The sequence below is a fragment of the Egretta garzetta genome, unplaced genomic scaffold, assembly GCF_000687185.1.
Source record: "Egretta garzetta isolate BGI_Z169 unplaced genomic scaffold, ASM68718v1 scaffold598, whole genome shotgun sequence".
Taxonomy (NCBI): Eukaryota; Metazoa; Chordata; class Aves; order Pelecaniformes; family Ardeidae; genus Egretta; species Egretta garzetta.
In genome coordinates this window covers 1525842-1539276 of record NW_009260621.1, presented here as the reverse complement: position 1 = coordinate 1539276, position 13435 = coordinate 1525842, and the positions used below count along the sequence as shown (strand labels likewise).

At 55.4% G+C, this 13435-nt stretch overlaps 1 protein-coding gene across 1 annotated transcript in view; it reads left to right on the top strand.

The window, feature by feature from the left end:
• Positions 1-12737, top strand: part of LMX1A (LIM homeobox transcription factor 1 alpha) — a gene marked incomplete at its 5' end in the record, with an annotated part of 43236 nt that extends 30499 nt beyond the window's left edge. The window contains 6 exons of the mRNA XM_009645351.1: positions 6515-6747; positions 11486-11655; positions 11809-11886; positions 11995-12064; positions 12200-12370; positions 12577-12737. Coding sequence (XP_009643646.1) covers positions 6515-6747; positions 11486-11655; positions 11809-11886; positions 11995-12064; positions 12200-12370; positions 12577-12737 — 883 coding nt within the window. The remainder of the gene's footprint in view (positions 1-6514; positions 6748-11485; positions 11656-11808; positions 11887-11994; positions 12065-12199; positions 12371-12576) is intronic.
• Between the last annotated feature and the right edge of the window lie 698 nt (positions 12738-13435).

The window sequence follows — 13435 nt, the reverse complement described above, 5'->3', positions numbered from 1 at the left end:
AAAAAAAAAAAAAAAAAAAAAAAAGCAAAACACCACTTGCTGCAAAGCGAGCGAATTCTCCAATAAACCTGAATCTGCTGAGAATACATTTTACAAACATGCAGCGAAGTTGGCCGCTTTTGTTTGGGCGTTTGTTAAGCATTAACTAAAGAATGCCATGGTCCAGCCTGCTCGGTGTGAAACCTAATTCTCCCCCTTTCTGGAGCCATGGCATGGAGTGCTCAATTTTTTTCTCTCTGTAGGACTGCAGCCTTCTGGTACTCCAGCCAAAAAACACTCATATTTTAGCAAGCTTAGCCCCGGCCCCGTTGCCAGGCAGTAAAGCGAACACTTGTCCGCCTCGGGGGGGAGGGAGCCTGGAGACTGGGAAGGGTCAGAAGAACAGCCCCGGGGAAAATATCCCTCCTCCATCCCACCAGAGAACTCTTCGAGGGCTTAGGGTGCGCAGGGAGGGAAGGCGAGGGTGGCTGTGGGTGCCTTCCTCCATCAGCCTGGGAGCCCGCAGACCTGGGGTGGGTTTGGAGGTCCCCGGGGCTCACTGGTGCCGGGTTGTGTTCTCTCCCCATCCCCAGGACATGCCAGCCTGCTCTCTGCAGTGCTGAGATGGACTCAACCCTTTCCTAGTTGCTCCCATGGCCTCAGCATCCCTCCTGCTGGGGCTGGGGGTCCACATGGTCCCCCCATCACTACAGACGGGGGATGCCCTCACAGGCAGCATGCACGTGGGGTGCATCCATGACCCTTCCTTCCTGGCAAAGGTCCACGCCCCACAAGGGCCAGAGAGGGGGACAGGGTGACAGGAGCCCGGCGGCAGCAGGGCAGTGACTTGTTCCCAAGCCATGGGTGCAGGGTTGACAGCGACTGGCATTTTTCCACCGCCAGCCTGCCGAGGACCTGGTGCTGCCGTCCCCCCTTCCGACAAGTGACAGTGAGTGAGAAGATGACTCAGTGCCAAGACAACTCAATCCAGCATCCTCGCTCCCCGCGGAGCCCTGCGGCTCACCCCTGGCGCCCACCGCCAGCCTCTTTCTGCACTGCTCACACCGTGCATGGCTGTCAGCTCATCCCCATGCCAAGGTCATGGCTCTCGTGGCGGGGTGGGGGTCACAGCTTTGCTCTCCAGAGTGCCGTTGTTTGGGAATGGCTGTAAATGTGGCTGGGCTGGAGCTCCCTGCACCTCAGAGGGGTCAAGCGGGGTCTGCTCAGTCTCCTCCTGGGCCATGGTGAGAGCAGGAGATGAGTTGGTCAGGTCTCTGCTGGCAAACCTAGCATCCCTGTGGATGCATCTGCTGCAGGCAGCCCTGGCAGGGAGGCGAGCAGGGCAGCTGCCTGCACTGCTTCATAGGGACCAGTGCCCACAGCACCCACCCCAGCTCTTGGCCGGGAGCCCGTGGGTCACTCGGGGGCTGTCCCTGACTCTCTCATCACATCCCTGGGCCAGGCTGGCATGGGCAAGGAGGAAAGCATCCTTCTGCCCGGCAGAGCTGCCTCGCCCTACCCACTGTCCGAACTGAGCCTCTGCGCAGCGTTTGAGATTTGTCCATCAGTATTTAATATCGGCGTCCCCAGCCCGCCAACTTCCCCGGGGAGGCTCCGAAGGGCCGCGTTTGTATGCGGCACACGCAGACAGACAGCAGCCGGGAAGCGCCCGTCAATCACAGCCCCTTTCAGCCTGTCACCTCAAAATAAAGGGAGAAAGAGGGGTTGGCGGCTCTGATGGGAAACAGGGGCTGCCCGCGCTGCTCCCCCTCCATCAGTGACTTGGGGGCGGGATGTGCTGCCCCAGAGGTGGCTTTGGCCACGTGTCGAACTTTCTAGGTTTCAGTTGCAGATGGAAGGCCCAAAGCAGAAGTCTGGGATGGCTTTCTCAAGGAAGAGGAATTGCACAGAGATGTGGAGTTGTGTCCCAGGGGAAGGGGGGATGTCTGTAACGCCGGCTAGCTCGCTTGGGGGTCTTTGAGCTGAAACGTTGCGCTTTTGGAAATGGCAAAGTATTTTGTTTCAAGGTTTTCTTGAAACCCACCACCACCTTTCTATTTCAAAACTGTCATTTCAAAAGGGACCTAAATTTAAAAGAAAATATTATCATGCAGATTACTCAATACAGGAAAACAAAGGTTTTTAAGATCAGAAAGAAAAGGTCGTATGTTGTGCTTGCATCACCATAACTTTGTTCCAATTCTTCCTAACTTGAGTGGGGTTTTTTATTATTATTTACAAATATTCACTGTCAGTGCTTTGTTGAAGCTTTCACTGACCTGCCGGTGGCAGGCTGGGTTTCTGCCGAGCATCGCGGTGCTGAGCAGGTCACCCTGTCCCTGCACCTGCCAGCTTCGTACATGGTTAAACAAACCCAGAGGCTGCCAGCCAGGCCTGATTTAGCCTTTGAAACCCATGCTATGGAGGGGAAAAAAGAAATCTACTGAGAACTGAAGCCTGCAGCATCCCTAGGACGGCAGAAATTAAGGTGCTCCCATTGAAATTTAGTGCTGGCTAATTTTTTCTTGGTTTAAAACCTGTTGAAGTCGCTGGGCAGAGCCAGTCCTTCCTCTTTTCTGTGCAGTGTCCTGTAAAGAAATGTAATCTCAAAGTCCCCTTTGCAGCTGCAGGGAGGCACAAAGAGGCGGAGAGGGGAGAAAAGATGGCATTTGCTCTGCAGCCTGCTGCTGCAGCAAGAGGGAGCTGGGAAGAGAGCTGCAGTTCCCGGAGGCGGAGGAAAACATCTCTGGATCCAGGCTGGTGTGTCTTGCTCAGGCACAAATACTAAATTAATTGCTAGATCTGGGGCTGGAAGAAAATTTTCCTTCTGCCCCATCTCAGGCTGACCAGGAGGGTTTCAGCAGGGCTATCCATGCAGGGGTCATCCATGCTGGAGTTGTCCTACGTGGGGCTACCCCTACGCGGGGTTATTCCTGAGTGGGATTATCCATGTATGTGATTATCCATGCATGGGGTGATCGATGTGTGGGGTTATCTGTACACACTCTTCCTCCCCAGTCCCTGTAGAGGACCTGGTACTGTCCAGGGCTGGTCCAGGGCTGTAGGGACCTGGGACACCCGTGACACCCTTTGCTCTCTCCCCATTGCTACCTGTGGTAAGTTGCAGTTTTTATGCCTGTGACCTTTTAGTGCCTTAGGTCTGGGTTTATTGTGGGGTTATAAGGAGCTCTTTATGGTTTCATGCTGTGGAGAAGGTTTTATGGGGATTTCTCTGCATTTCACGTTGCCCAGGGATGGGGGAGTCCTGCATCGGGCAATGAAAGACGCCCTGTCCCTCCGGCATCCCTCAGCGGGAGCTGTTGGGAACTCAGCAGTTTGGAAATTAAGTCATTTATTCAGCGACCTAAGTACGGCTTTAATGTCTAGTATTAGGCAACCATTTACCTAAATCTCACACCTTCCTGTTTTGCAACACACTTTGGGCTTAGAAACATCCATCGCTCAGTTGGTGCTGCAGTGCCTAATTGGCAAAGGTTTATGGCTTTCTAATCAGTGCCCTGGAAATAGAGATTTGGGGGACATTCATTCGTGAAGATTAGATAGCAGTAACGTAATAGCTTATCAGTATTTTATTACTGAGAGCAGCCAGTAATCCCAACAGGTAGGGCTTAAACTTCATTTAAACAGGATGAGAATGCGTTACCAGATGAATAGAGATCGCCTCCACTTTGACGTAAAAGAGACATAATTAAAGATGAAATGACTACAGAAAGATAAAGTAGTAACACAAGCCTGTGTTTCTCAGAGCTGGAAGAAGAAAAAAATGACCCTTCAGAAAGGATGCTTTCAAGGGAATATACATCCCTGTCCTCCCAGGGCAGTCACAGGGATATTGAAAATATGTATACCTTAGAGACAGACAGTTGTATGTAAACCTGGAAAACTAAGGTTGGATATACAAAAATAAACATCACTGATGGCATTGTCTGGAATTATAATAATCTCCACCTTTTATTTGATAATTTTCCACTTTCTGTAACAACAATAGTCTTTTTTATAAAAGCTTTATAACATCTCTTTTTCTGCTTCTTGGCGGATGCTACAATTTGCTGAGTGCACCCAGGACTTGGTTGGCACAGGGAGAGCGATGCACCCCATCCCCGTGCTCGCTGCTGCCATTTTGGGAAGACCTGGGAGTGAGCGGGCATAGCCCATGCACCAGCACGGAGCATCCGTAAGGGGACCCCAAGGTGGGAAGGAGCCAACGCCAATAAAGCAGGGTACATTTGGGGGCCCCATTCCCAGCCCCTCGAGCCCTCAAGACTCACCCCAAAGGCTGGCAGGCACTTGCTGGGGGGTGGCAGTGTGCCCCGGCACCCCGCCAGCTGTACCCACATCTGGCAGACAGCTGTTTCCCTCCATAGCTTGGTGCTCGCCAGCTGCGGCATGGGGCACCAGGAGGTGATGCTCTGGCCTGTCGGCACAGGGAGGCAGGCGTTATCCTCTGCTCCTGCGTGCATCTGCCCTCCTCGCGCTGGTGGGACGCGCTGCTGAGCCCCAGCCCGCTGGCTTCACACAGGCGAGCTCTGGGCTCTGATGAGACGGGCGCAGATGCGGCCGGCTGCTGCCAGCTCTCCCGGGCTCGCTGCCTGGATGGTGGAGCCGGCCTGTCCCCCTCCGGCGGTTTGCACAGCTGACTGTCTTGTTTATCGGCTATTGGGCAACTAAAGTGGTGAAATGAAAAGGTGAAATGAAGCCTGGCTGGGATTTTGAGGGAGCAGAGGCTGCGTGTGGGCTGCAGCAAGGTGCATGCCCCTTCGCTGCTGAGGAGCTTTTCTTCAGCAGCACCTCTGGTGTTACGGGTGCCTTCGCCTTGGGAGCTACCTCTGGGGCACAAAGGCACACACGTGCCTTGCTCAGCCCCTGTCTCCTTGTTTTATGGGCTATTGAGCTCATCACAAGACCTTTTTAAAATTATCCCCATTTTCTGATGGTTTTGCTGCGAGGGTTTTGCATGCATCTGGTCCTCTCCTTGTTGGAACGGGGCTGACTCAGCATTTTTTATTTCCTATGTGGTCTTTTGTAACAGCCAAAAAAAAAGAAAGGATTGAAAGCCCACTGCTGGCCGCAGGACTGCCCTTCCCCTCCCCATCCAGCCACCCCCAGCACTGCAGCCTCCTGGCCCTGCAGGTCTCCCCTGGGGATGACACATGGGACAGGGACCATGGAGGTGGGAGCTATCTGGGACTGGTGGGAGGCTGGATGCAGTGCTCCCCATGAGGGTCCCCTGGGACACAGGCGATGCTCGGAGATAACCTCTGCAGGATGTGTGCTGACTTCTGACTTCTCTTTCTGGGCCAAAGTCACCAAGACAGGGGAATAATAATATCCAGTTCCCACAGATATTTAGGACGAGGCTTGGTAAACAGTGATTTTTTTTCTTTATGGGGCCCAAGCCAAAACCACAGATATCTGGGGGTGGTGAAGAGGTTATGGTTTGGTACCTTCAAACGTCTCTGCTGGTGGAAGCATCCCATTCACTTAAAACATCCAGCCCAGCATTTAGCTCCAGGTGCCTCCAAGTCCTCTCAAGCCAACACTGGTGCTGCCACCTCTGGTCTGCTCGCCTCAGTTTCCCCAACTGTAAATCATTGATCACGCTACTGAGCTTCTCGGTAAGGACATTTAGAGTCAGAGAAAGAAAAGCTCTGGTTCAATCTAAAGTGTTATTGCTGTCGTTATTATTATTGGCTTTTAAGTATAAAGTCGGTGTGTTGAAACCTGGGAACTGTACAATTAGGGATGCCTCAAACACTGTCACATTGGTGTCAAGGAACAAGCTGAGCTTTTTCTTTTCCTTTTGACACATCAAGTCTTCAGTCTGTCACTGGCCTTAACCCCAAACTTGCTGCTGTGGAGATTTTCATGATATATTAGACATTCCTGATGTGTTTGCAAGCAGGAACGGGGCTCTTCCAGTGACCCAGGCCAGAAGGATGGGGTGGTTCCTGGGTGACCGAAAGCACGGGTGCTTTCTGCAGGTGCTTGTTGAGAGGCACGGATGTGATCACTGACCCCATTGCCATCTCCAGCATCTCCTTACATCTACGTGTGAGCTGGAGGCAGGTGAACATGTAGGGTTGGCTTGATACAACTCATGTAGATGTGGTGTGTCCCATGTCTTGTGGTGGTGGTAGGTGGACTGTTGGGTTTGATGCCTGTTTGCTTTTCACCTGGTGCATCTGGACATTAGGAGGTCTTCATCCTTTGGCCGCGTTCATGGTAAGCACCTGGTAACAGGTAACCAAAAATGCTGGAGTTGACCCAAAGGCAGCATGCCTCACTGGCACAGGGTGAGCTTGCAGCAGGTGCCGTGTCACCACAGGGTGCCAGCACTGTTGTGCCCAGCCCCTCAACGCAATCAAAGCACCAACAGGGTGACACAGTGACCCTGTGCCAATGCCCATCTCCCAGCCACGGGTGTCCCATCCCTTGTCCCCAGCACCGCGCCACCCGCCGGGTGCAGCCACAGTGCTGCCAGGTGTCCCAGCAGGATCTCCTCTTGCTCCCCCAGGCTCTTTGCGGTGAAGTGCGCCGGGTGCCTGGAGGCCATCGCGCCCAGTGAGCTGGTGATGCGTGCCCAGAAGAGTGTCTACCACCTGCACTGCTTCTGCTGCTGCGTCTGCGAGCGGCGCCTGCAGAAGGGCGACGAGTTTGTGCTGAAGGAGGGGCAGCTCCTCTGTAAGGGCGACTACGAGAAGGAGCGGGAGCTGCTGAGCTTGGTGAGCCCGGCTCTGTCGGATTCTGGTAAGGGGCCGCCCGCGCCCGGCGTCTCCCTGGCTGGTCCCACTCCGAGGCCCCTGCATGTGCAGTGGGGTCTGGAGGCAAGGTTTGGCCTCGCTGCCCTGAACCTCTGCCCCATGGTCCAAAGGGAAAAGCTCTATAAGCACCATTGCACCCTCCAGCCAGAGTCTCTCCCACCTTGGTGTCAAGGCTATGAGTGGGGACCTCGGCAGCAGAGGGGCTGCAGGGCTGGAGGATGCCCTGGGGACCATCCCATCACATTAGGCTTGTTTCTGTAGGGGTTTGCACTCCTGGCCTGTGCAGGGCACCATCCTGAGGGGTGTACAGCCTCCCTGGGTGCGGAAGGGAGAGCCATGCTGGCCGCAGGTGACATCTCCCACCTCCTCGCCCAGGGAAATGGAGGAGCTGCCTATTTAAGACTGTAAATGAGAGGTTTTGTCCTAAAAAAATACTCAGTCCCAAGCATCCCCCTGACTACCTTGGGCTAAACCTTCTGTGTCCCTCCCCCATGCCTCACCATCCCCACCTGGCACTCCGGAAAGGCCAAATGCAAGAAGTGAGCAGCTTCTGCTCTAGCCAGCCTTTTTTATACCGAGGGGAAACTGAGGCACAAAGCTAAAACCTGAGCTGGCAGCAGGGAGCTTGGGAATCTTACATTCCCAGTGGCTTCCCAGGCAGCCCATGGCCAGAGCCAGCCTGCAGACTTGGCGTGGTGATACTGCGGACACCACAGAGCCAAGGGGAGCTGCGGGAGAGGTGGCACCGTGGCTGGAGGTGGGCAGGGAGCTGGCACCCTGCTCCAGCCAGGGTGTCACTGCCGGGTTAGGTTGCCCAGAGCGTCGGATCAGCATTAAAATATGTATCTGCAGTCAATGCAAATCAAATCTGAATGTTTCCCAGGAAGACAAATTTAGTAAGAAAGCCCAGTAATGGGGGCTGGGGGGATGGAAATGATCTGCTAGCAGAAGTGCTCCTGTTAACGCCGGCCCTGCAGAGCCCTGCTCCTGCTGAGGCTGTGCAGCCCCACGCCGTGCGCCGGGGTTGCTCAGCTCCTCTTAAAAACCATCATCGGGGAAAAATCAGCTTTGTGGAGGGAAGGATTTACCTTCAAAATGCCATGCTCTGGAAAGGGCTGCCGGCAGGCTGTGGGGAGCCTGTCTTTTCCCCGCTAGAGCAAAGCACTGGGTTTAAAAAAAAAATAGAAATCAACATTACGAGTCTGTTTAGGAGGGGGTTGTTAAGGTGTGAAGCGGGGCAGGTCACAGGCACAGCAGAGCCTGGTGCTCACCGCCAGGCGCAGGCGATGCTGCAGCTGGGAGAAGGTGCGTGGGGGGACAGGGGTGGTCTCAGTGGGGATGGAGCAAAAATTGCCCAAAGCCCATGTTTCTCTTTAATATCGTGCTCCTCTGCAGTGAGAGCCCAGCTGCTTTGTAGCACTGCCTGCGGCTGGCTCTGTCTGAGCTCTGCAACCCCACTCGCTTGAAAGAAAAAATCCTCCCCCCAAATAACAGTGATGATATTTAAAAAATAAAGAGTGAGGCCATGGGAGGAGGTGGCTGAAGGGAGCTGGTGAGTGATGGTCCAGCGCTGGAGGAGCTGGAGAGGCAGGAAAGCAGCAGGATCCGGCACGCTGGCACTGGCTCTTGCCTTAGCCCTGGGAAAGTCCTTAATTGAATGAGGAATTATTATTTTTTCCTTCTGGGATGTGCAAACTCTTTCAGTTAAAATAGGAACCAATGAGGAGACATCACGCAGGAAAATAAGTGAACTGGCTACAACGGTCTGGGTTTATTCCTACTGGGGGAAAAGGGCAGTTTGGGAAAGGTTGGGGAGCTTTTCCTCCCCAGCGACTCATCGGCCCCTGGTCCAGCCCTGCTGCCAGGGGCTCCAGCCAAACCAAGAGCTTCAACTAGCAAAAACCTCCAGGGGAAATACTTATTTTGGTGGAAACTCCAGCTGAGACCTGAGGGATGCGAAGGGTCAGTGTGGGAGTCAAAAGGGCACGGCAACCCCTTGGCTGGTTGGAAACCCAACCCGAAGCCCCCAGCATCCCTTGGCAGCCCCCTGGCCTGGGGGGTCCCAGCCCTTCCCGTCTCCCCACAGACCCCATAGCTTAGCTCCACTGCCATCCCTGCCTGGTTTTGGTGGCCACCAACAGTTTGTCTCAGGATGTCGCGTGGCTCTGGGGACGGTGGCACGGCAGGGGCCAGCCCCAGTCCACATCCCACATGGATGCTCAGTGTGGTGCAGCTTTGCCCCTTTGAAGCCCCCCGCCTCCCTCCCCCCAGCCGCCGCACACCAAAGGCCACTTTATGAGAAAGCGCAGATAAAAAGCGAGCCATATGTTGTCTGTAATCTCCCAAACCCTTGCTTCAATTACTGCCTCCCCCGAGCCTCCGCCGCCCAGCCTAAGTAAACAAGCCCCTCTGAAAGAGGACCCCGCTTTCCAATTAAAAGCGTCCTAACGTTTCTCCTCTCCCTAAATCCTCCTGAGCGAGGAATGTCCTGGCCCCGGCGGCGGGATGCGGGCTCGGCGGGTCGGACCAAGGGCACGCCGCACAATATCCATCGCCCCGGCCCCTTCCCAGGTGACGTCAGGGGCAGCCCCAGACGCTCATTAATTTCTCCCCCCTCCTCGGTGGGGAAAGGCTTGAAAGGGAGAGTTAATTAAAAGTAATACCCCACCAAATCCAGCTTCGCTTTTCCTTCTTTCCCATTGACACTGGGAGGGATTTGGGGAGCAGGTGTTGGGAGGGGAGGGCTTGGGGGGGCTGCTCCAAGTGAATTTTTGCCCTTGGCATGGGTTTTGAGCATCATTTGCTTGATGGAGGCCATGAGCCCCTGGCTCCCCCCTGCTGGGCTCTGTCTCTCCTGGACTGGAGGGGATTGGGGTGCTCACCTCGTGTTGGGGTCCAGAGGGGTTCAGGCACTGAAATGTCTCCATTGGTTGACATTCCTCCTCCCAATATTTGTAAAAATCTCTACCCTTCCATCAAAGTGAAACTCCCTTCAGGTTTCAGGAAAGCAGGCAGCTCAGTGGAGCACAGACCCTGCTTGTGCTGGCACTGAGGAGGCGGCAGCGGCGGCTCAGCCCCATTAGCCATCAGAGACTCCACACCCTGGGGGTACCCAGCGCTGGGGCTGTCTGACCTACTGCATTGCTACACCCCTCACGTGGGGACATGCAAGAAAAGAGCAGTATGTCTCTCCCATGGCCGCTGCTTCCATGGGCGTGCCGTGGATGTGCCATGAGTGAGTGGGGAGCTCGCTGCAGCAGCAAGACTCTGGCTCCCGGGGGCCAGCCAGCTCTGGGCTGTTTGGGGACCAACGGTGTGAAGATCTCTCCCTGTCCCAGCCCTCCCAGCCCATGCTACAGGGAAGGTCTCTGTATCAGCTGGTGAGCCCAGGAGAGAACCCAGCAGCATGGAGGGAAGAGGTAACTGGTACTAGAGAGCATCCTCGCTCCTCTGCTGGGATCATTGCCTCCCCTCACCCCAGAGGTCTGCTCCTGTCTTTCTCCATTCCCAACTGGGCTGCCATTGGATTCACACTTTTCTGATGTGTGTGATCCATGATTAGCTCGTGCCATGGGGTACGTCCTGACCTGCTTTAGCCATGAACTCTCACAACCCGCCGGTGCATCCCCATCTCCCAGAGATGTGGCAGCCCTGGCATGGGACTCAGGCCAAGCACAGCCTTGCAACCTGCATCAAACCAGCACCTCAGCTCTGTTATTGATTCCCAAATGGGTGGTGGAAGAGCTTTCTGGAAAAGGCTGTAAGTGATTTACCGCTCGTGAGAGGGAAGGACCTGTGCTGTCAAACCTGCATTACAGCCCTCCTGTGCAAATGAGGTCATCAACATGGTGGTGATGCGGTAAATGAGGTGGGCTGGTAAGAGGCAGGGCAATGCTGCTCGCGTTCCCGGAGCAGCTTCTGCCCGAAGGCCCCACGGCCCCGAGTGGCGGAGAGCAGCAGGGAGGTACACACGAATGCCCGGGAACACCATGGAGCAGCACATTGCAGCAAGTACCCGAGGGGTGAAGCTGGAAGCAGGCTGGGCTTCCATCCAGGAAGATTTAAAACTCCATGGAAGGGAGGAAATAGAGGCAAAAAGGTGCCACTTATATTTGTGATTAAAACTCTGTGCTCTAAATGGGGTTGACCTCCATGGCAGGGCAAATTGGGAGGCTAGCACGTTGCCCTCTCTGAGCATCTCTGCTCACCCTGCACCCTGACCTCCCCCAGCTTGGGCTGTCCAGGCAGAGGGACCAGATGCCTGGTTGCCACCTGGGCTGGGGGATAGTCCCCAGGGGCACAGCAGACCTTGATGACTGCTGTCCCCTCGCGTGGATGCGCCCTGTGTGTCTTTGTCCAGATGTGTCCCCAGCTGTAGCCTGGCAGGAAATCCCTGTGGAGCAAGTAGGGATTTGGGTCTGATGGAGGGAAAATCAGGTGTCCCAGGGTTTCACATTGCAGCTGCTCAGGCTGTTGGGGAAAAGAAGAACCCAAAAGCACATCTGCTGGCTGAGCAACCCCAAACTACGAGCCACAGAAGCTCTCCCCCTCTCTGAGCTGTCATGGGGCAGCCAGCCCTAAACCTCAGCTCCTCACACAGATTCACAAGAAGATCCCTGCCAATACCAGCTTATTCTAAGTCCACCAGATTATTTTGGACGTGCTGGAAAATGATGTGCACCGCATGTTGTCTGTAAAGGACCTGCTTCTTTTCCCCTTCTTAGGCAAAAGTGACGATGAGGACAGCATCTGCAAACTGGGCCAAGCCTCGGGGAAGGGTGCCGAGGATGGGAAGGATCACAAGCGGCCCAAGAGACCCCGGACAATCCTCACCACACAGCAGCGCAGGGCGTTCAAGGCATCGTTTGAGGTCTCCTCCAAGCCCTGCAGGAAGGTATGGGGAGGAGGGCCCATGCTCAGCTGCCTCCAGCCCCTGGGGATGTCCTGGATGCTGGGCAAAGGATGTGCCCCGGCTGCTCTGTCCCCTTCTAAAGTCCCCCCCAAAAGATGAGGGGGCTGAGACGCTGCTGTCACTCCTCTCTCCAAGGTGCGGGAGACGCTGGCGGCTGAGACGGGGCTGAGTGTCCGCGTGGTGCAGGTCTGGTTCCAGAACCAGCGAGCAAAGGTGGGTATGAGGGGTAGCCCCCCCATCAGTGGCCAGTGCCAGGGGTCCCCTCCCTCCTTGCTCTGGCTGGGGGATGATTTCACCCTGGTTTTCCCCCTTCTCGGCCAGATGAAGAAGCTCGCCAGGAGGCAGCAGCAGCAGCAGCAGGATCAGCAAAACACACAGCGCCTGAGCTCAGGTACCCGCCTCACACCCAGCTCTCTCTGTGCTCAGGGTCTCCCTATTTCCCAGCCCTCTCCAGGCTTCCCAGTGGGGCTGGGCCCCCCAAAAACCAGCAGCCCAACGGCACTGACGGCTTGCTCTTATCTTCCAGCCCAGACAAACGGTGGTGGCAGCGCGGGGCTGGAGGGGATGCTGAACCCCTACACTGCTCTGCCCCCACCCCAGCAGCTGCTGGGCATGGAGCAAAGCGTCTACAGCTCTGACCCCTTCCGGCAAGGGCTCACCCCGCCACAGATGCCCGGAGACCACATGCACCCCTATGGTAAGGCTCCAGGGTTTGCCTTTTGCCTGGTCTCCTTTGAAGAGATGCTGGGCTGTGGCGTGGGGCTGTGTGGCAGCAATTTCTGGGAGGACAGCAGTCCCCTCACCCCTAAATCCTATGCTTCAAAAGCTGGGGATACCCAGCACTGCCAAGGTGTCAGAGGTGAAATCAGGCTCTGAAGCCCTTTTCCTTCCCTGCTTCCCAAGGTGCCGAGCCCCTCTTCCACGACTTGGACAGCGATGATACCTCACTGAGCAACCTGGGCGACTGCTTCCTCGCCACAGCAGATGGGGGGCCACTCCAGGCGCGAGTGGGGAACCCCATTGACCACCTCTACTCCATGCAGAACTCCTACTTCACCTCCTGAGCACAACGTGGTCCCTGGCATGGGGCAGCTGCCGCGCTGCCCCAGGAGGGGCTGCAGAGCCCCTGGGGTTGGGAGGGAGGGGGAAGCGACACTGCTGGGATGCTATCAAACAATATGTTGTAGCTTGGGATTCCCAAGGAGTGAGTTAAGTTATGGGTTGCATAGTTTCATGTTTCTCTTAGGAGCCTAGGATTAGGGACAGGAGTGGTTTTTGCAGCTGGCTGGTGGATTTTCAGATTTCAAACAGGGAACCAAATTTCTCGTTTAAGCAGGGGGAATGGCAGGGGGAGGGGGAAACCCTTCCCATGGGAGCATCCCAGTGCCGTGTCCCCTCCGCACCACCTTCAGTTGGAGTGGCAGAAAGACCAAACTGCTGATCTTCACAGGGGGAGCCCACAGCATTAGCCGGGCTTTGAAATTTGAAAAGCTGACAACACTTTGGGGGAACATGGGGAAAATTCCGCTGCGGGGTTTTCCCTCTGTTCCCTCGACCAGCTTGAGTGCTTCCTGTTTAAACACAGGGACTTTTAAGATAGATGTTCCCGTGCAAATATAGAAAGCTAGAAACCCCCGACATCGTCCCCGTCCCCAAGGCCGGGGCTGTGTGCGTGTGTATGTGTGTGTGTGTGGGCATGCACGTGTGTGTGTGCAGAGCTGTGCGGCTGCGGGTGATGTGCTGCACAGCCAGATTGTATCAA